The 23,416-nt window shown below is 40.6% G+C and overlaps 1 protein-coding gene across 1 annotated transcript in view; it reads right to left on the reverse strand.

The window, feature by feature from the left end:
- Positions 1-16,296: 16,296 nt before the first annotated feature.
- SDHAF3 (succinate dehydrogenase complex assembly factor 3) overlaps positions 16,297-23,416 on the reverse strand; it is a 78,121-nt gene continuing 71,001 nt past the window's right edge. Inside the window, exon 2 of the mRNA XM_024212884.2 lies at positions 16,297-17,251. Coding sequence (XP_024068652.1) covers positions 17,048-17,251 — 204 coding nt within the window. The 3' untranslated portion in view covers positions 16,297-17,047. The remainder of the gene's footprint in view (positions 17,252-23,416) is intronic.

A 23,416-nucleotide genomic window follows, 5' to 3' on the forward strand; every position in this document is an offset into this window, starting at 1 on the left:
AAACTCTCCTTTGTTGTGATGCCTACAAAAAAAACTTGACACCAGTTAGGCTGCTGGTGGGCGGAGACCACTGCTTATCATGCTAATCAATATCATCTCATTGTTTTCTTGTTCTCCCTTGTCTGTATCCACCTGTTGTCTCCTCTTATAGTTCAAGTGTAAGCAATTTGGGGCAGGGACCCACTTTTTGTTCTGTGTTTGTGCAGTGCCTAGCACAACAGGGTCCTGGTCCATGACTAGGGCTCCTCCGCGGCACTACGATAACAGCAGCAACAAAACAACTGGTAACCTAATCTTCTAGGTCCATTATAATAAAAAGAGCCTGAAAACCAAAAGCATCATGGCAAAACTCATGGAATTCTGCTAGCTACAATAAGTGGTCAGGTCATCCCCTGAAGATCTGGAGTACTTCTGAATTGTAAGAACATTGCAACCGATAGAATAAGCTATACAGACTGCCTAAGTACCTCTACTTACCCCCTGAAGCAACATCCTGCACATGTTGCTGAGCTGTCACTCCCAGAAACCAACTTTGTGGAAATATTTTAGTGCCTAGAATATCTGGGTACCTGTAGATGAAATGGCACATGCAGAAGTGTGTCTCACTCTGGACATGCACCGTTATAATAAAACCCAGACACAGTACATGCAGCAAGCAGGTACTTTCTTTGCTTAACAACCCTAAAGCCTATTCATGGCATGGAGTGCTTGCCCAGAGGTGTGCAAAGTCATCAGCTCAGCTATGTACACTGTCACATGGAGAAATGAGATTTTTTTTAAATGCTTTTCATGAAAATCTCAAATTGTTTAAGGGTGACATTTCATGGCTTCCATCTGCAGAGTTATCCGCTGGGGAAATGGCAATATTTTTTTTCAGGAATTCGTCGAGATAAATTTTTAATGCTTAACTTGAAAAATACCTGTACAACAAGCCCTGACAGTCTCAACCCCAGAAGGTTAGTACCCTATCTACCTAAGAGACTATATAAGAAGGCACTCCAACGCTCTGTGGATGCAACCCTATCCACTTTATTCACCTTGAACAAATCCATACTTAGTCTCCTGTATCAATTTCTTCACTCTCACTTAGGCAGGTGAGCTCAGAGGTTCTGCCATGTCCCTCCACATTTCTTGCCACATCTCTAAAAGGTGACTTTGAATCTACATTACACCTCCCTTCACTTGTCCTTGCTTTTCATATAGACTTTAACAAATGGAAATATCTCAATACGCTTCAACATATCTTTTCCCATTCTCACAATGCTTTGGATGAGATCCAGCAGCCCTTACATATGCTAGCAGCTTCACTAACCCTTATTTATGTGAGTAGCTTCAGTGACCCTATTAAATCAGTGGAACTATTCATGTGAGAGTAACCCTTCTGCCAGGTGGAGCCAGCAGCAACCAGGGCCGGATTCAATATCTAAGGGGTCCTTTCCATTGATCCAACACAGAACCAGCTTGAGCCCCCATCCAGTAACCTGGGAAACTTACACACCACCCCATGGTGCCTCTGAGAGGCAATACTTCCCCTCTCGCAAGCACAGAGTCTGAGTGTAGAAAAGGAGGAAAGTAACTGGGCGTTAATTTGGGAAAACACTGCAAACAGGGTACATAAACAAACCATGAGTAAAAGACCCATGCCCAAGTAGGATGGGCAGTGTCCTTTTCTCCTCAGGTTCTTAAGTCCAGCAACCCAAAAGTCCCTTTCACGTGCCCAACCCTTCTCTGCACCCCACTCACAGGTGCTGTCCTTGGTCAGTGCAGACCCAGAGTTCAGAGGTGCATCTGCAGAGTTCACCTCCCCCCTGGGTGGGGTAAAGAGGTACCTTACTCACTTCGCTGCTCGGGCACTCGCTCGCCGCCCCTCTCTGCCAGCCACTCTGCTGGCCACTCACCGCCCGCTCCTGCCAGCTGCCTGTCACGCATCGCACCTCTTCACCGCACCAGCTGAATGTCAGTCACCTTCTGCTGCTACCTGCCTCTCTGCGTAACCTCTGCACATCAGTCTCCCAGTGATTTTTAGCTCTTAGCAGGCAGGGCAGAAACACAGTCCTACCATAACTGATTTCAGCTCTTATTGGGCATTGAACATAACAAAGAGGCTCCTAATGAAGCCTATTTAGCTCTATTCTTTGAACAGTGGGGAGGAACAGGTTAAATCAGTCTAGGGAGGCCCCTTGAGGGTGTGCAGCCTCATGGCTGGGGATACCTGTCCCCACCCCTCTTACTTTTACAGGGCTCTGACATTCGACTTTCTAGCTTAACGAGGTTCTTTCCACTGAGGGTGGCCCCCTCATTTGGGACAGGGTAAGCACAGTCCTGCTTTCCTGTATTCCTACAATAATTACAACATTGGTAACCATATTTCATGACCCCTGCATTCAGTACTAAGGTGATTTGTACCCAACACCAGCCAAAGTTGATCACTTTGACACTGCTGTATCTGATGAATATATAAACAGAGCAGGAGCAAACTGTATTTACATAAACACACCCAAAGTCTCTTCCTCTCCCAGCTAGCTGTCAGGGAAGCATTCATTCAGACCCTGCTTACATTAGAAAAGACAGGTATGACCCTAACACTGACAGGAACTACAGGTATTTTGTCACAATCAGGTCTGAGCCATTCTTGAACCACCTGGCATCTTGTAACTACAAATGCGGTATTTTAACATTTCAATTTTATGCACAAAAGCAAACTCTCTGTGGGACTTTGAAAAGCGGGATATTGATGTATTCTGGAATACTATACTCAGTGCTCTCTCAAAAACCTTTAGTTTAACTCTTTTCCCTTCTCTAAACTAGTGTAGTTTAGAGGTGCTAGATAAGTTGGACTTACCGTTTATCATTAAGAAATGGATTCCAATAATTATTCGAGTGGCCAAACAAGTCATTTTGAGAAAATAGAAATCAACAACTCCTCCCTCATTCACAGACTGGCTGAGTTAGCTCTCTACTGATGCATTAATGGGGAAAAATGCCTTAGAAATGCTTGGAAAAAATACAAGGACGTCTGGTCACGCATGAAGCTATTGCATACCTTTGCAATTTGGTATATATTAGTCCCCAACTACGTTCACACTTATTTATCTATTTTGTTACTTTAATAATCAATGCCCTGCATGACCTTTATGGGTTCAGGTTGTTAGTTTTGCTTTCAGGTTTTGCAAAAAATGAACATTGAACTGTGTTATTTATATGCTATTTCCATCTTGTCTATGTATTTATGTATGTTTTGTTCTATTATGTGCTTATATTTCATATAAAAACAATACAAATGTTTAAAACAAAGAAAAGCACAGCAGGATATTTCCCCAAGTTTCTCATAGGTTCATTTAAACACATTAGGCCGTATCCAAACAAAGAGCCACTGAAGGTGCTCTTGCTGCAGCTAAGCTGGGTGACTTACCACAATGGATGGCTTCTCCAGTAGGAGAATATGGGATGTGGGAAGCTGAATTAGTTTGCAGCCAGGGCTTAATAGGAGGCCTGTTGGCGAGGTTGCTGGAGGGCTCTACTGAATTATTGCATCACCCAGCCTGGCCACAATCCCTTCCCAGTTAGCAGCACCCTTTTTTTTGGACAGAACCAGCACAGGGCAGGTTGCGGTTACTTTCTGCCACTGCAAACTCTTTCTAGGTGGGCTTTCTGCACTGTGGACTTCGCGTCTCAGTTCCACCAGTGTAAACCAAAAACTCCAGCGGAGTTACACATGAGGTCAATTTCGTCCATTTCATTTTATATGCTAAAATATTCTTTCAAAGAAACCACTTAGTAACAAGCTAAAATTTTGCTATTTCACCAGTCAAAACAGGGCTCTTAGCCTGTTGAAAGCCAGTAAATGGAGTAGTTAGCTTTCTTAACAGCACTTGGAGATTTCAGTTCATTTTGTTAAGGTCAACGTATCAAAAGACATGAAAGAGAAGGCTCACCTTTGCCAGGAGTTGTATGTTTCAAATGGAGTTTTTCAATTGACCATACCTTAAAGTCATTACAGATAAGAACACAGACTTGTTCCTGTGTTTTACAGCGTTTCCATAACAAACTGACAAATGCTGAACAACGAAGGTCATTTTGTGAAATAAAGGATTCCTTTTTAAGGCCATGAGTGCTAATTTCTGAATTGCAGAAGTGGAAATTCACTGTGGTAAATCATCACTAATACGCAAAAGTAAATACAGTAAAAACTGTGTTATCCAGCTCTGTGCCAACTGGATAGCTCTATAAACCAGCATCTCTAATCTTCATAGAAAGTCCGATTTATAGTCCAGTTGGTGTGGGGCCGGCAGACTCCCTACCTGGCTCCGCAAGGCTTCCCGGAAGTGGCGACATGTCCCCTGCTGCTCCTAGGCAGAGGAATGGCCATGAAGGGTTTGGAGTGTGGGAGGGGGTGCAGGGCTGGGGGCTGGGCCACAGGAGGGTGTGCGAGGCATGGGCTCTAGGGAGAGTTTGGGTGCAGGAGGGGGCTTGGGGTGCCGGAACCGGGGGGGCACTCACCTCAGGCAGCTCCCTGCAAGCGGCAACCTGTCCGTGCTGTTCTTAGGTGGAGGCATGGCTAAGGGGCTCTGCGCGCTGCCTCTGCCTGCAGGTGCCACCCCTGGAGCTCCCATTGGCCAGAAACCGCGGAGCCATCCTCCATGAACTTATCTACTTCTTCTTTGAACCCAATTATACTTGTGGTCATCACAACATCCTGGGGCAATGAGTTGCACAGATTAATTGTGCATTGTGTGAAAAAGTAATTCCTCTTGTTTGTATTAAACCTTCAATCTATTAATTTCATTGGGTGACCCCTGGTTTTTGTATTATGAGTAGAACTGTCAAACAGTTAAAAAAATTAATTGCGTGGTTAAAAAAATAATTGCACTGTTAAACAGTAATAGAATACCATTTATTTAAATATTTTTGGATATTTTCTACATTTTCAAATATTTTGATTTTACTTACAACACAGAATTCAAAGTGTACAGTGCTCACTTTATATTTATTTTTATTACAAATATTTGCACTGTAAAAAACAAAATTTTTCAATTCACCTAATACAAGTACTGTAGTTTAATCTTTTTATCGTGAAAGTGCAACTTACAAATGTAGATTTTTTTTTGTTACATAACTGCACTCGAAAACAAAACTATGTAAAACTTTAGAGCCTACAAGTCCACTCAGTCCTACTTCTTGTTCAGCCAATTGCTCAGACAAACGAGTTTGTTAACATTTGCAGGAGATAATGCTGCCCGCTTCTTGTTTACAATGTCACCTGAAAGCGAGAATAGGTGTTCGCATGGCACGGTTGTAGCCGGTGTTGCAAGATATTTATGTGCCAGATTTAGTAAAGACTCATATGTCCCTTCATTCTTCAACCACCATTCCAGAGGACATGCATCCATGCTGATAACGGGCTCTGCTTGATAACCATCCAAAGCAGTGCGGACTGACGCATGTGCATTCTCATCATCTGAGTCAGATGCCAGCAGCAGAAGATTGATTTTCTTTTTTGGTAGTTCGGGTTCTGTAGTTTCCGCATCAGAGTGTTGCTTTTTTAAGACTTCTGAAAGCATGCTCCACACCTCGTTAGTAGTTCTGCAATTTCATATTTGAGATCCTTCAGAACTCTTGGGTGAATACCATCTGGTCTGGGTGACTTATTACTGTTTAATTTATCAGTTTGTTCAAAAACCTCTTCTTTTGACACATCGTGGGACAGTATTTCAAATTTGTCACCTGAAAAGAATAGCTCTGATGTGGATATCTCCTCCACATCCTCTGCATTTCAATGGACTTGTTGAAATGCCTGACATTCACCAGCAACCTGTACTATTGAAGGCTAGAAAATTAAACTTTAATTCTCAGTTGCTTAGCAGCTGAATTATAGGTTCTCCAATACCAGTTTCAGTGCACACCTGCATACTGGAACAGTGCACACCTGCATATGGTTTTATAAATGGCTTTTCACATGACACTTGTGGTGGTGACAGAAACACTCAAATAAAATTAAGTTCCGCTGATGATAGGGGGGGAAAAAAACAGTACCATTTTAACTGTATAAAATAGCCATATTCAGTCCCAATGACAAAGACTTGAAACTGCACATCTATTAGTACCTTTCTAAGTCCTGATCCAAAGCCTACTGAACTCAATGGGATCTTTTCCATCAACTCCAGTGGTTTTTGGATCGAGCCTGTAATGCCTTCTTTTAACTACTGTAGATGGATACAGAGGTGACGCATGGGGGCGGGGCATGCTGCGTCATGTGCCTCCCCAAGATTTGTTGCTTGACTTGTACTGAGCATGCTCAGTAACACTGCTGAAGCCAGCTGCCCTCACTCTGCACCCCCACTCTGGATGGATACATTTAATTGTAGAAATATTTTCACTTTCCGACCCAGAAAAACCTATATACGAAAACACCTAAGAAACACCGCAGTGGAACTTCAATTTGAAAATGTTCAAATAATTGATAATACAGTGGGTTAAAAATGTTTTATATTTTCTGTGGAAAAAAATCAAGACACTTCCTAACTTGTTTGAAACTTTTTGCAGAACTTTTTGGACTTTAAATTCAATGAAAAAGAGGTTACTTTCCTTACAGTCTCTGGAGTTGGAGATGCATTTGTCCCCACAGATCTCACCATAGATGTGTGTAACCCATGCGTGGGTGCCTGGAATCTTTTAAACAGCAGCATGCATTGGGGCTCCACAAATGCCCTTAGCCACCCCAACCTGGCACTCAGTTCCTTCGTTCACACAGACATCCAGATGTAAAGGGGTGGCTCCTCCCCATATCCATGCGGAAGGAGGATGGGTTGTGGGATCTGTGTGGACAAAGGCATCTTGAACTCCAGTTACTGTAAGGTAAAGATCCGGTCTCTCTTCTTGGAGCATTTTTCCACATCGATCCCACTGTAGGTGACTGACTAACAGTTACCTCTCAAGGAGGTGAGTGATAGGAGTCCTATCTAAATAACTGTAAGACATCCCTGCCAAATAGGGCATCTGATCTAGAATGGAGCAGTGATTGGTAAATGTCTGAGCAGAACTCAAAGTGGCTGCCCTACAAATCTCAGAAACAGGGATTCGCCTAAAACAAGGTACAGACGTTGCCTGAGTCCTAGAAGAGTATGCCTTAACTTGAGAGGGGCAGAGTGGTTTGTTCAATACATTAGAGACCTTAATAGAATCTGAAACCTACTTCAAGAGCCTTTCCCTTGGATTTTTCACCAGCTATAAGCAGCTTGGGAGACTTTTCGGAAATGTTTTGGCCTAGAAAGGTAAAAGGGCAGGACTCGAAGAACTTCAAGTCTATGAAGCTGAGTCTCCATCGGAGAGCCTTGAAGTTTGGGAGCAGAAAAATACCCTGGGAAATATATGAATTAATTTAAATTAAAATCCAAAAAAATCAAAATTTCAGGTGCAGCCCGAGAGTAACTCTGTTCTTATGTAAAAAGCAACAAAGAGCCCTGTGGCACTTTATAGACTAACAGATGTATTGGAGCATAAGCTTTCGTGGGTGAATACCCACTTTGTGACATGCTTCTGACGAAGTGGGTATTCACCCACAAAAGCTTATGCTCCAATACATCTGTTAGTCTATAAGGTGCCACAGGACTCTTTGTTGCTTTTTACAGATCCAGACTAACACGGCTACCCCTCTGATACTTCTGTCCTTATGGAATACAGTTATGGAGGGCCCGCCATCAAAACCTGTATCTCACTCTGCAAGTTGAAATGATAGCCACTAAAAAGGCTGTTTTGATAGAGAGAGGATATAATTAACAGGTTCCAGGGCTGGTGTAACTACTAGGCGAACTAGGCAGCCACATAGGGCGCCAAGATTTGGGGGCACCAAAAAGCGGTGTCCGGCGTCACGGGAGTCAGCTGAGCGGGGCAGGGCGGGGAGCGAGGCCTCCATAACAAACCCACCCCCGCAGTGAGGGGCACCATGCAGGACGGTCAGTGGGAGCCTTCTGTGGAGCAAGGAGGAGACAGCCGGCTGGGCACGGCGACCAGCGCGGCCGAGGGACAGAGCCGTTGGGGGAGGCAGGAAGCGGTCCTGAGCTCAGGTGAGCTTCGCCCTCTAATGCGCCGCACCTGGGGAGGGGAAAGGGCTGGCGCAGGTGCCGCTTCCAAACACTGACCCCCCCGGTGGCACTGTGCCAATGCGGGAGCCGGCCTTGATCCCCAGGGAGATCCTCACCTGCTCCCTGGGAGAGCCCGGCTCTGCCCTCCTTGCCCGTGGGTCCCCCCCAGAAGCCGAAGTACTCAGAGCCTGGGAACGTTTAGAGACCCTGTGAGCTAGGGGCATTCTCAGCCTCCTCCTTGCTCATAGGTTTCCCCGGGCCAGAAGGGACCGTTGTGATCATCTCTTCTGACCCCCTTGTATTAATTCTAATGAACAATGCCATATTATGCAGTATTCATTTTTGAAAGCTTATAATAAGCGATGCTCCAGGGGGAGGAGGGGGCGCAAGGTGGAAGTTTCACCTAGGGCACAAAATATCCTTGCACCGGCCCTGACAGGTTCAAAAGGATAACATAAGAACATAAGAACGGCCGTACCGGGTCAGACCAAAGGTCCATCTAGCCCAGTATCCTGTCTACCGACAGTGGCCAATGCCAGGTGCCCCAGAGGGAGTGGACCAACAGGCAATGATCAAGTGATCTCTCTCCTGCCATCCATCTCCATCCTCTGACAAACAGAGGCTAGGGACACCATTCCTTACCCATCCTGGCTAATAGCCATTAATGGACTTAACCACCATGAATTTATCCAGTTCTCTTTTAAAAGAGATGGACCATTAAGGACAGGAGCATTGTAGTCAACTCACTGGTAGGAAAGGCTTTAACTGATGGAAATATATGAGTCATCCTTTTGAAATCTGGATACAATCGAGTGGGGAACAAATGACCCTTCACCTACAGATGATACACAAGAGATAGCAACCAAATGCACTCTAATAGAACTGATTGAGTGTGTCACAGACAATAAGTAGTCCAAGAAAATTTGAGATAGAAGGCTCTAAGGGTTGAAGTACTTCCATTTAGTTTTGTGTGTCAGTCCTTTAGAGGCATTTCTGCTTTGAATCCAAACTTCTTGAACTGCTGCCGAACAGCTTCTGTCAACAAAGATTAACCAGCTGATTGCCACATTCTCAGATGTAGAAACATTGGGTTTGGATGAAGCACCAGACCTTGGATCTGTGAAATGTTGTCTGGAAAGTTTGAAGTGGAAGAGGTGGGCAGATTGATAAATGAATCAGAACCAAAACTGTTATTACCCAGACCTTGTCATATAGCAGCTTTCCCCCCCCGTGAATCAGAAACATATCCACTACAGTCTGGATTCACTACTCCCTGGGACCAAACTATGGAACACCTCTTCTTAATGGTGGTAGCAAATAGTCTACAGAGGGAACCCCAGCCCCACATCTCTGGAATACTTGACCTAGAACCAAGTTATTTACTTCCCATCCCAAGTTATTTACAACCCTTCCTGCTGAGGTAATCCACCAAATTGTTCCCTGCCCTAGCAAATGAAGGGCTATCAGGCTGATTTGATGAAGAATGCACCATTCTCAGCTGGGCTGACTGGCCAGGGTTATCAGGGCCGGTAGGCTTCATGCTCTGCAGGAGGGAGTCTGGTAGTCTTGGGGTCCCTGGCCTGGGACAATCTTCATGGCAGGCTGCCCTGGAACTGTGGATCCCAGAACCCATGATTGCCAGCAGCCTGCTAGGAAACCAGCCATTTTCTGATGAACCGGTATTTTCCAATGTAACTAAGTACCACTGGAAAATGTCCAACCACCTCTATTTATAGCTACACAAACAATAACACTAACAAATTAACTATCCTAAAACTATCTAATTCAGTTCAGTCTTCAGGGGTGTGACCAGCAGCACACATCGAAGTGCTGTGCTATATCTTCCTTGTGTGGACACACCGGGTGCAAACTAAAAGATTCCTGTTGGAAGAGGACTATGCCTGCAGCGTGCACATCATGGCAGTTGCAATGCAGCACTTTGGTGCACACTGCTATTTTCATCCCCATAATCTGAACTTTGGGGCAATACAGAAGAGCCCTAAAAACACTACAGGGAAGCAGCTGGACACTGTAGCTCTGTCTCACTGCCACAGGCAGTAAGAAGGAACTGAGTGGCAGTTGGGGCTGTCCTCAGGAAAGGGGGGCATGAAGGCATGCAGGGCTCATGCCCAGCCCAGCAGTGGGCACTGCTGGCTAAAAGATTCCAAGTTCACACATCTGGGCTGCACAAACCTACAGTTGGATCCATGTGGACAAATGCTCAACATTTGTTAGTTTCACACTGAAAAAATATTCATTCCCTGCCCCTTTCCTCCTTTTTTTCCCACCTGAAAGGAGAGAAAGGAAAAAAGGGAAAGGAAGCGTGAAGAAAAAACTTCACAAAAATTTTAGTCAAAAAGCCATTTTTAATCAAAAAATGTTTAAATGAAAAAAAATTTGACCATTTCTAATTGATGCTGTTTTCGATCTAGTACTGCACCCATTATTTCTTTTGCAATATTGAATAGCTCTTCCATATAATGTACATAAAAACAAAGCTTTTTTAGCAGCTTGTTCTAGAAGCCAACACTATGAATCTAGCACTGTGGCATGAAAAGACAGTAAATATTTAACAGAACTCAGCCCTTAAAGTATATTACCCAGGGAAGGGTCCACAAAACAGCCCACTGACCACAACAGATATTATAGTTACTTTTTAAGACATTTAGACTTTACTCACCTGCCAAATTCGTATTTTGGGCACACTGAGTGGGAGAGTTTGTCACATCTCTGAGGGATATGTCATTTCAACGCTCATTAGATGAGAATCTTGATCTGTTATTCTGCCTCTGACAGCCTCAGTAAATGTGCAGCTAAATACCATTTCTTGTAGAACAAGGGAATTACTCAGATTTATACATAATTCTATTGACTATTGTTTAGTAATCATGAAAGGGGTTTTTAGAAAGCAACTTGTTTGCAAAGGAAAAACAAGAAAGGTTTGAAGTAAATAATTGTTTTCTAAACAGATAAATAGAAGTATATGCAAGTAAAATCATTGTTTTTGATGTAAATTCCCTGAATTATTTTTATCCAAGAAGAACTCACATTCTAATATTTTAGCTTTTCTTAGGTTTGTATTATTGTACTTGGCAATTATACCATAAAAGCAATTGAAAAGCCTTCAAATTATTATACCTAACCATTATGCTTTTATCTGTTGCCTAAACTAGGGAAAAGTTATGTTTTGCTATATACATTCTGCTAGAACATTCAATTACAGCATATATTTTGAGGTTTTAAGCAATCGCTGCAGGCAGCAATTGCTTGTGAAATTGATCATTATGAATGTGAATTAGAGCCAGCTGATTTGTGCTTCCATTCACAAATGGTATAATGACATACCATGGATTATGTAAATTTAAAATAATCAGTGAAAAGATGATATTGATAGTGTACAGAGGTGACAGATTTTATAATTATGAAAGAGACAAAAGTCAACATAAATTCTGGCTTCCATGGCACAGAACTTAAGACATCTTCCTAACTCAAGCCCTCCCCCTTCCAACACACAGTTTTCAAGTCTTTCTCAATGCCTGAAGTAGAAGCATAGTTGTCAGTTTTCTCTTAGCAGTTCAGATACTTTTCTGATTGTTCATTCACTGTCTTGTTTGATTGGTCCTCTACCTCTCATATCCCACTTCCTGTCAGGGTCCCTCAGAACTCTGTCTTTGACAAACACACCTTTCCATCTACACCCTCTTTCTAGATGATCTATATGCTTGCACACTCTAACAGCACACACCTACGTGGTCTGGCTCCAGGCTTGTTGCTGCCTCAGTTTCCCCCTCACACACATTGGTTCTCTCAGTCCTCAGCGTGGTCAGGTCACTGAGGTGATTTGGCCCTCTCTCTAAGACAGAAGTCTAATCCCTTGCAAGGTGCAAACAAGCACAAAACCAAAAGAGTCTTCAGCCCCACTTTTAGCCCTCCCTTCCCAAAGGTCTGTCCTATTCACCCACACATTTGGCCCTGCTCCTGGGCTCCACTCTTTCCCTCCTAGGCTCTTTTCAGTGTCTCACTTCTCCCCTTATTATAAGGGTTCACTACTTCACCTTGGGAGGTGGCAGTACAGGGGGAACCCATACCCTTCTGTGGATTCCTAGCGCTGGGACCCTAAAGAGTTGTTCTGCTTGCTCCACATAGCCTCAACCTTCCCTGTTTCTCCTTTCTAGGCCCTATTACCAGCCTTCCCCGCTTCCTCCCACTCTTTGTAGAGAACTGACGCCTAAAGCCCCTTTCTTCTTGGCTCCCAAGTCTCTCTAGCTACAGTCAGTTCCTCTCTGCTGTCAGGTTTGCCCTTCTATCTTCCAGCAGGCCCAGCTCTTAGTCACCTGACTCCTCCTCAAATGATTGCTTATTTCCACCTGGGGAGGTGAGCTGGGTCTGTCACAGGTGCAACTGAGCCCCAGTTCTTAAAGAGCCACCTCACCGTGTGACCGCTCCACCCTTGACCTTTTACCCTGCATCCAATCCCACATCTCAGCCAGTCTTTCTGACACGTTTGAGGATCTCTTGCTGTTAGCTTAAATATGGCAAAAACTGAACCCCTCAGTTTACCCTCAAGTCCTCCCTTTTCCTGCCAATAATAACTCCACCATCATCAGCCTCAGTCACTGGCCTATAACCTAGGGGCCATTTTTCTGACAGAACCCTCACTATATCCCCACACAACCAGGCCATATCAAAATCTTGTTTCTTCCTCTCATTGTTTCCAAGATCATGCCTTTTCTCTGTCCACAGTGTTAAAACTCTCATCCAGGTCCTTTCTGCCATCTGGATGCCTATAACCTTATCCTCTACAGCCTTTCTTGTCCCACCTCACCCAAAAGTTCCATTCTAAACACTCCTGCTGTAATACAAATAATAATAATAGAATACATGTTGCTGTCTTTAAACAGATGACATTACAGGCTTTGTTTAAAAATGGTACAAGAGCCCAATGCTATTGATGCAAGAATCCATGGGAACTGCATCCTGTTCAAATATAACTGAATACTTGTTCACATCCAATGTGTATTTTATATTGATAAGAGCCAAGCCATTAAGTTCATTAACGTTCCCAAAGTTTGGGGGTGCTTAGAAACAAAGTTTTGGTTCAGGCTAGTACCATAATAACAAAGAGATGTTCTTGTACAATGCTTAGAAGACTCTAGCTACTTAACGAATAACGATTTGTATCTAAGTACCAGCCCTGTACAAGGCATAAATATATAGTCTTTGCTCTCAAGAGCTCCATGTTTAATAATAATGAACATAAGCATTTAAATCTATTGTCTTCATGTGGCATTAAAGTCATAAGTTGACTAACTCCCTCTAAATATTTCCCTTAGTTATAAAAAGACAAAAGGAGTGTTCTAGATGTGCTTGGTGCTGCTAATAGCCATAAATGAAATGTACTGTTAGTCAGCATGCTTATATTACTAATTAAATTAGGGAAGTTTCCTGAAAGCATATTCTTGGCGCCTCCTGAAAAAGCACAGGAATATATTTTCTCAAAAATAAGAAGGGGAAAATGTAACAGAAATTGAAAGTACTTACCAGCTAGAAAAGAGAGACACACCCAAATGCATTCAACTAAAATGGCTGCTTCTAAGGGAGCAGCAGCTTCTTTCTGGCAAATTTAAAGAGCCAATCTCTCTCTCCCCCCCCCCTCCCCACCCCAAAATGCATGTTGGGGAAAAATTCTAATAAAAGGGTAACGCTCAATCAGGAAAAGTGACTAAGGGTTAAGTAACTTCCAAGGAAGCTGGGTTTGTACTGCTGTACATCAAGATGAGCTAATAAAAAAAAAAAATCTAGTTACAGGTGAGTTGTTAATTGTGGGTCTTATTTGCTTTTATTGCATCTTTCCCCCTATTCCCTGAGTACTTATCCATTTAGACTGTAGTTTAAGCTGGAGCCATGGGCCAGACAGGGCTGAAGGAAGGGGGAGCAGCAAAGGGAGTTTTGGATTATATTTGGGGACTTTTGTTATGGACTATGTCTTGTTAATGGACTAAATGCTAAGCTGATATGGAGTTAGTGGGGACCCATGAGGAAAACTGAGGTGAGGAGCCACTGTAGGGCTGCCCCCGGCAGGCCCTGGAAAGAGGCCATACATTTACAGACTGTATTCTTGTTTACCTCTCCATTTTCCATTTCTAGTGATTAACACCACAAACTTACTCAGACCTTTGATCAGTTCCTCATGAAGCCACATTTTCTGCTGTTTGTTGTATCTTTATTTTTCCCTCCTTTGCTCCAGTGAAAGGGTAGTTTGTGCTCTAATTATGCATCTTTTTGGACTCTCCAACCTCCTTCTATACTAGGGGATTTTAATACTTCCTCAATTGGACCTTACTCACCAGATCTCTTAATCTTCCAAAATCTGCAGTGTGAAATCTAATATCTGGGCACTGTATGCTCTCTGAGTCCAGTGCTTATTGTGCAGAATTCAAGTAGCCTGAGGTAGCTGGTTCCCAAGATTCCCATATACGCTGTTCCTCTCAATAATAGTAGATCCAATATAGCTTTTCCTCTAACAGAGACTTAACATTTTAGATCATTACCTGCTTGCTACATAATTTTGAAGACTTTTGGATCCATGTTTGGCCATATTTGTTACCCAACACAAGGTAGTTTAAAATCCTCCATCAGTAGAGTATCCTGTACTTCCAAGGAACCTGATAGATGCATTCCTTAACACCTTTCTCACTCTTCTTCAGTGCTGGTGGGCTGTAGCAGATGCCCACTGTCCTTTAGTTTTCATTCATTGTATTACAAACCAAAGCATTTCACCACCTCACTATTTGTTGCTGGATGTGTAGCTAGTTGTTTTTTAAGGACTCAGTAGGACTATTCATGTATGGGAAGTTAAGCACCTGCAGTGTTAGTAGGATTGGAGCAAAACTTGTTCGTTATGACTAATAGTCTTATCAAGCTTATAATGTGTTGAGATTTTTCCATCAATACTGGATTTTTGTGAAATGTGTAGGTAAAGAATATTGTTTTACTTACAAGCTGATAATAAAAACTCTGCACTGAAAAAATTGAACTTCAGGGACAAAATTAAACTTGAGTCCTTGCATTTATTAAAAAGAGGTGGTGGTTTTTTGTTTTTTTTTAAATACAGATTTATCTTATCTCCAATTTACCTTAAGTTTCAGGTCCATTGTCCATTTAAATATTTTAATGTAGATATTTACATACCAAATCACTCTATTACCCAATTTGTCTACGAGACATGTGTGACTAACTCCGCCACCAAATATTTTTATATGACTAAAAACATACTCTACTAGCTATTTAAGAGTCAGATTGGTTTCATTTTATGTGCTGACAAAGGAAGCTGCATTTAACTAGTCTTAGAATAACAGTTTTTCACATTCAAATATTAATTTTCTAGAGGCAGAAATATAAAATGTTGGGTGCTGACTTGGCTTGAAACTATAAAAAAAGTTTTACAAGTGAGGTTATTTAAAGAGGCTTTCCCATGAAAGCGCACATTGTTCCCCATTAAAACTTGAAGTAGACTTATTACAGAAACTTACATTTACTGTAAATCCAATTTAAATTTGATAAGTTTAGGAGCTATATTCAAAGGTCTGAACTGGAGTTTGATTAAAAAAAATCTAAAGACTTTTGAATGGACCATGTCGTCCTATGTGTTTACATAATAACACGATGTCCTGATACTAGCTGGGCTTTTGGGTGGTACTACAATGCAAAATAACAAGAGCAGCAGAGGCATGCATGCTCCACAGCAATCAAAAGCACCCCTTGTACAGAATCTAGGGATTGATCCTTGAATGGCGATAAACAGCCTGCAGCTCGTATTGAGGGTTTTAGGAGCTGGGAGATAGAGGGTACTCCCTAAACCTCTCAAAATTAGCTCCCAAAACAGTAACTTAGGGAAACACAGCATTTTGCTACAACTTGAGATATCTGTAAATGCAATTCCTTGTCAAAGCTGCTGTCCCTAAAGAGGAAAGAAATTATGTTCTCTTGAACACTCTACAGGTAGTAGTCAGTGGAAGATCCAAAAGTAGAACAACATGAGCAATAATTATAAATATAGGTTTAAAATACGGACGAGAAAATTGCCTTTGAGCACATAGGTTGTGCATTTTGAAGAGATGGGAGGCTTTTTTTTTTTTATCAGATATAACTTTTTTTTCTGTATAAAAGCAGAATAAGGGACGATACTAAGTCTTTAAGCTTCTTTATATTTTAATTGTATAACTGACTCAGTGTATGCATTTCTACTAAAGAATTATTTTATTGCTGAATTAATAAGACAATTTATCTGTAAAATAGCAGGATTTCAGGGATAAGGAAGGGAATCCTACTTTGATAGATTCTAGGGATCTAACTGAAAAACATTATTTTGCTCATAAGACTGGTTTTAAGCAGGGTGAATTTTGGAATAAAAAATGTATTTTGTTTAAAGGAAAATTCCACAATAAAAACTTATGAAGAAAACTAGCATTCAAATGAAAGAATGACACATCCTTGTAAGCATGGTTTACTTCTTTGCAATGCAATAAACCCAAATCAGTAGCACACATTCCTTCTTTGTACTGTAGTTGCTGAATCCCCATCAGAAAATTACTGTTGATTGCATCCTTTCCATTATTAGAGGAAGAAGTGGATGATATACAAATAATGACTTGGCTTGAAATCAAGACCTACCAGGTGCTTAAATCCAATTCTAGCATAAAACCTTCCATTTTGAAAACATGACAATTACCAAATTCTTAAAATAAAGCACATTTTCTAAGTTCCACAAAGTGCAAATGTTTGTTATAATTTACATAACCTGGGACCATAAAGTAATTCTAACATCATTGCATAAGGAAATAGATACATCAGGTTAAAACACACAAAATTTACCACATCATCAGCTTTCATTATTCTTCATAATAATGTTCTACTCAAATTGAAAAAGGAAGTGCTATAAAATGCTTTTAAGTGCATTTAAAAATCTAGTTCTTGTATTCAGAATCATCAGAAATATTAAATTGCTTATTAGGTTTAGTGGCTTCTTGCATCAATTCCTGCAGCTGTCCAATCTGTTCATTATGGAAGTCATTAAGTTTCTCCTCTGTGAGGGGGGTTCCAAAGCAAGTCTTTTTTCTTGAGTTTTGTCTGTCTTCGTTAGCTTGCTGCCACAGCATTTCTGCATAAATCTAGTATAGAAAGGAAAAAAAAGTCAAAGAAAGATGACAAAAGCAAGATTTATGTTGATTGACTCTGCTAATATGTACAAAGCGTATAGTCCTTTTACCATGCATCCTTCTCTGGATCAGTTACAAAACAAAATGATGAAATGGGCATCTTCACTAAGAATGAAAACCTATTAAAATATACATATCAAAATTCCAATGTCTTTTGGTAATTTTACACTTCTGCTTAAAAAAAATAATCTGCATCAGCTCTCTACCACTTTATTTGCATGTTTTATCAATTCATGCATCTCCATTGTCCAATAGTATATTTAATTTTAGATGCTATGTTTTTATAGATTTTACTGAGTAAAAGTATCAACAGAATTCACTTTGCACATTGGTGTGATTGGACTGATACTACTTCCCTGCCAATACACACTAGAATACTGCAATACACTCATGGGGCTAGTCTTGAAAATTACTGAACAACTCAACATCTAATCTATAACATTGCTCTCTGATTGCTTAGTAGCATGTTGACAATATTCTGTGCTCCAAAGCCTGAGCTAACTATTGGCTAGTCACATGCTTCCTGGTAAAATCAGATTTTGATCCATAAAACCCTGTCTAATTTGGAATACTCTGTCTCTAACCCCAATTTGGAAAAGTGCTTAAGATCATGCCTGAGCCCTATTGACCTAAGACATGTTTAAGTGTTTTACTGAACAAGAATGTTTTCCTGAATTGTGGCTGATGTGTCTTCCTCACCTGGGGGTGCTTATCTGTATTGCATTTTTTTTAAATGCACCTCTCCAGAGCTCAAAGCATATGTACAAATAATTTTAAAAATGCATACAAGATATCCAGTTGGTCTCATGGTGACATTGGTTATCATTCCCCCCAACCATCTGATGGAAGTGTTTCCATTGACTTCAGTGAGTTTTTGATCAGGTCTCATATGCATTACAATAATTCTGTAAGCATCACAAGCTTTGAAAGTGAAAACTTATAAACAAAGCTATTTTTCAAAAAAAGAATCCTGTGGCATTCAGAAAGAGGTCAGATAACTAACAAAAGGAAATACCATATTATGAATTGGCAATGACTGTGTGAAAGGCACTGATAGGGTGGAAAGGTTCTCATAGAGTTAAAGGTCAGCAGGGACCATCAGGATCATCTAGTTTGACCTCCTGCACATTGCAGGCCACAGAACCTCACTCACCCTCTCCTGTAATAGACCCCTAATCTCTGGCTGAGTAACTGAAGTCCTCAAATCATGGTTTAAAGACTTCAAATTACAGAGAATTCTGCATTTACACCAGTTTTAACTCTCTTTGCAAGGTCCAAGGTTCTACTTGCTTGAAATGGTGAAGATATTCTCATGGGTAAAGATTTATTTGGTGAATAGACATTCTAAATGCTTATCAGTTACTTAGATGACTGCTTAGGGCACCGATGTCTGATTCCAACTTTTCCTTTACACAGAGCTTTTGCCTTGTTTTACCTTTTAGCATTAAATAATTGCCATGGACAGCAATAGTCTACTAGGAAAATAAATGGGAGTGGTAAAGAACATTACTACTGTTTATGCAAATTGCATTATGATGTAGTTATCTAAACTTAAAATATGATCCTACTTAATTATTTTTACAACACTAATATCTCCAAATTCAAGATCACAATAGGGAATCTCACCACCCAAGGTCCTAGCTTTGTCAATTACAGTGACTGAAAGATTTATTAAAAATATTATATTACTTCTCTCATTTTTTAAAATTTAAATCCTACAGCTTAGCCCTCAATTACACATCTATCCAGGGGAGCTGGACCCAGGGATAGCATTTTCTTTATTGGGCAGGAGAGAAGAAATTAAATGTAACCAAAAATTTTATTAAAAGAAACCCCCAAAAGTATGCACACTAGAAAAATAAGATCTCACTATGCAAAGATTCAAATTTTAAGGCGAGAGAGAATCATTAAGTTGTTTAGTTTGATATTTGGTATAACAGGCCACAGAATTTTACCCAGCTACCCTTGCATTGAGCCTAATAACTTGTGTTTGACTAAACCAGGGGTCGGCAACCTTCGGCACATGGCCCATCAGGGTAATCCACTGGCAGGCCATGAGACATTTTGTTTACATTGACTGTCCTCAGGCACGGCCTCCCGCAGCTCCCAGGGGCTGCAGTTCGCCATTCCCAGCCAATGGGAGCTGTGGGAAGTGGCGTGGGCCACAGGGATGTGCTGGTCACTGCTTCCTGCAGCTCCCATTGGCCGGCAAACTGCAGCCATTGGGAGCTGCGGGGGGCCGTGCCTGCGGATGGTCAACGTAAACAAAATGTCTCACGAAGGTTGCCGATACCTGGACTAAGCCATATCTTTCAGAAAGGCATCCAAGTTTTGATTTGAAGACTACAAGAGATGGAGAACCCACCACTTCCCTAGGTGGCATGTTCCAGTGATTAATCACCTTCACTGCTAAAATTTGTGCTTGATTGCTCATTTGAATTTTGTCTGGCTTTAACTTTGAGCCATGAGTTCTTGGTACACAATTGCCTGGCGACTGGACTCAATGAACCAGGAGGTCCCTTCCAGTCTTATGTTATGCTGTTCTCCGCTAGACTGAGCAGGAGCCTTTAGTATCCAGTATTTTCTCCCCCTGAAAGTATTTATACACTGTCATCAAGTCACCTCTCCAATCTTCTTTCTGATAAGCTCAAAAGATTGATCTCTTAAATCTCTCATTATATGGCATCTTCTCCAGCCCTTGGATCATTTTGTGGCTCTCCTCTATACCCTCTCCAAATTTTCAACACCATTTTAACTATTACAAAATGTATTATATTCATAAGCTTACACTGCATCTTTCTAAGTCGCAATAGCCTTATACTAGTAGGTGCAATGAAGAATGTTGACATATCATTCCCTTTGCCGAAGTAGAATGCTTATGACTTTTTCTACCCTAATCATTCATAACATGTTTAACTTTAAAAGCATGCTAATGGCTAAATGTTGCATGCCAACACTAACAGTCTAGGCTACAATAACTGCTCCTTTTCAGCATATGCTTAGGACAATTCTTAGCTGCTGCTGCTTTTTAAAACTGCATTGCTAAAAGTAGGGCATATTTAGGTATAGAACTATATTTCTCACAATTGTTACCAATTTCTCATTATTAATGTTTGTATTACTGACATTCAATTGTTAATCTTTGAAGCAAGTATTTATTTTTAGAGGGCTGCCATGCCAGCTGTCTGCACAGGGCTGGGGCGGCACACAGAGGAAACACACACACACACAGCCAAACATCTAACCACACTGATAAAAGTGTGCAAAAAAAGGTTAAAAATACCTTGGTGGGCAATCCCAAAGGATGGTACTCTCCACTCAATAGTGCAAACACTTAGTGTAATACAGATTAATGAAAATACAAGGCATAACAGTAATTGCCCTAATGGAAATGTGTTACTACATGCAACGTCAAACCAAAAAAGCCAAATTACAACACTGGGTTAAAAAAAACCCAACTAGCTAGCAACACTGCCATCGTAATAAATAATAATTATAAGGAATAATCAAATGCTTATTAATGTTTTAAAAGCAAATGTTTGTACTTATGCAGTTTGTAAGGACTGTTGAACATCTGTATACTTGAATACTCTGTACGGTGTGTTGAACCAAATGTGTCCTATAAAAAATGTTTAAGGTACAAACATATACACATATGCGTATTATTATAATCCTGCCCAAAGCCCATCTCATCAGCTAAGTATAAAGGCCTCCTCATGTCACTCATAGGTTATCAAAGCACAACTCTACACCCCACACCTCAGTCATGGTCCTGGGCCTAACATTCCCAGGTCCACTATAAGGAACTAAAAACAATTAAAAAATAAAATCTGTCCATCAGTGGTACAAGGGAATGTGCAAACGAAGAGACAGATGGGGCATAAATGTGTGAATGGAAAAATAAGGTGGCTACATAACAGTGTTTAGCCCACTAGGCCAGCTTCAGTCCATGCATTATGCAATTACAAAACAATGGGTAAACATTCTCTCCATAAAAAGACAAAAAGCGGGGGAATGTAGTAAGAAGAGAGCTTGAGACATAAGCCCTTGTAGCAGAGGCCTGGTATGAGGCAGAATCTGCTCACAGAATCTGGCAAAACCAGGGCTGATATTGAAAAAAATACACATTCCTAAGAAGTGCTAGTCACAGAGAGTCACGTAAACACATCCCAATATCCAGTGGTCCCAAAACATCCCGATATCAAGGATGGTACAAAAACATTCCCCAAGGATAATAGGAACACACTGACCCCTCCTAAAAGATACAGTCAAGATAACAGTACGTAATAAAAATGTTTTGATCAAACCAACATGTACAAGGTGATGGGTAATAACTAGGGCTCTCAAGTGATTAATTGCACTGTTAAACAATAACAGAATACCATTTATTGAAATATTTTTGGATGTTTTCTACATTTTCAAATATATTGATTTCAGTTACAACACAGAATACAAAGTGTGCAGTGCTCACTTAATATTTATTTTTGATTACAAGTATTTGCACTGTAAAAAAACAAAATAGTATTTTTAGGGTTGTTGATTAATCACAGTTAACTCACATGATTAACTCAAATTAATTGCGATTAAAAAAATAATTAATTGCACTGTTAATAGAATACCAATTGAAATATATTAAATATTTTGGATGTTCCTCTACATTTTCAAATATATTGATTTTTATTACAACACAGAATACAAAGTATACAGTGCTCATTTTATACTATTTTTATTAAAAATAGTTGCACTGTAAAAATGATAAACAAAAGAAATAGTATTTTTCAATTCACCTCATACAAGTACTGTAGTGCAATCTCTTTATTGTGAAAGTGTAACTTATAAATATAGATTTTTTGTTACATAACTGCATTCAAAACCAAAACAATGTAAAACTTTAGAGCCTACAAGTTTACTTAGTCCTACTTCTTGTTCAACTAATTGCTAAGACAAACAAGTTTGTTTACATTTACGGGAGACACTGCTGCCTGCTTCTTATTTACAATGTCACCTGAAAGTGAGAACAGGCATTCGCATGGCACTCTTGAAGCCGGCATTGCAAGGTATTTACATGCTAGATATGCTAAACATTCATATGCTCATTCATGCTTCGGCCATCATTCCAGAGGACTTGCTTCCATGCTGATGATGCTCATTAAAAAAAATAATTACCGGTAAATTTGTGACTGAACTCCTTGGAGGAGAATTCTATGTCTCCTGTTCTGTTTTACCCGCATTCTGCTATACATTTTATGTTCTAGCAGTCTCGGATGATTACTCAGCACATGTTCCTTTTAAGAACACTTTCACAGCAAATTTGACAAAATGCAAAGAAGATACCAATATGAGATTTCTAAAAATAGCTACAGCACTTGACCCAAGGTTTAAGAATCTGAAGTGCCGTCCAAAATCTGAGAGAGACAGGGTGTGGAGCATGCTTTCAGATGTCTTAAAAGAGCAACACTCCGATGCGGAAACTACAGAACTCGAACCACCAAAAAAGAAAATCAACCTTCTGCTGGTGGCATCTGACTCAGATGGTGAAAATGAACATGCGTCGGTCCACTCTGCTTTTGCATAGTTATCAAGCAGAACCTGTCATCAGCATGGATGCATGTCCTCTGGAATGGTGGTTGAAGCATGAAGGGCATATGAATGTTTAGCGCATCTGGCATGTAAGTATTTGTGACGCTGGCTATAACAGTGCCATGCGAACACCTGTTCTCACTTTCAGTGACATTGTAAACAAGAAGCGGGCAGCATTATCTCCTGCAAATTGTAACCAAACTTTTTTGTCTGAGCAATTGGCTGAAGTAGGACTGAGTGGACTTGTAGGCACTTAAGTTTTACATTGTTTTATTTTTGAGTACAGTTATTTTTTGTACATAATTCTACATTTGTAAGTTCAACTTTCATGGTAAAGAGATTGTACTACAGTACTTGTATTAGGTGAATTGAAAAATACTAGTTGTTTTTTTTACTGTGCAAATATTTGTAATAAAAATAAATATAAAGTAAACACTGTACACTTTGTATTCTGTGTTGTAATTGAAATCAATATATTTGAAAAATGTAGAAAACATCCAAAAATATTTAAATCATATCCTATTATTAACAGCACGA

This window comes from Terrapene carolina, unplaced genomic scaffold (genome assembly GCF_002925995.2).
Source record: "Terrapene carolina triunguis isolate 2854851 unplaced genomic scaffold, T_m_triunguis-2.0 Scaffold84, whole genome shotgun sequence".
Classification (NCBI taxonomy): Eukaryota; Metazoa; Chordata; order Testudines; family Emydidae; genus Terrapene; species Terrapene triunguis.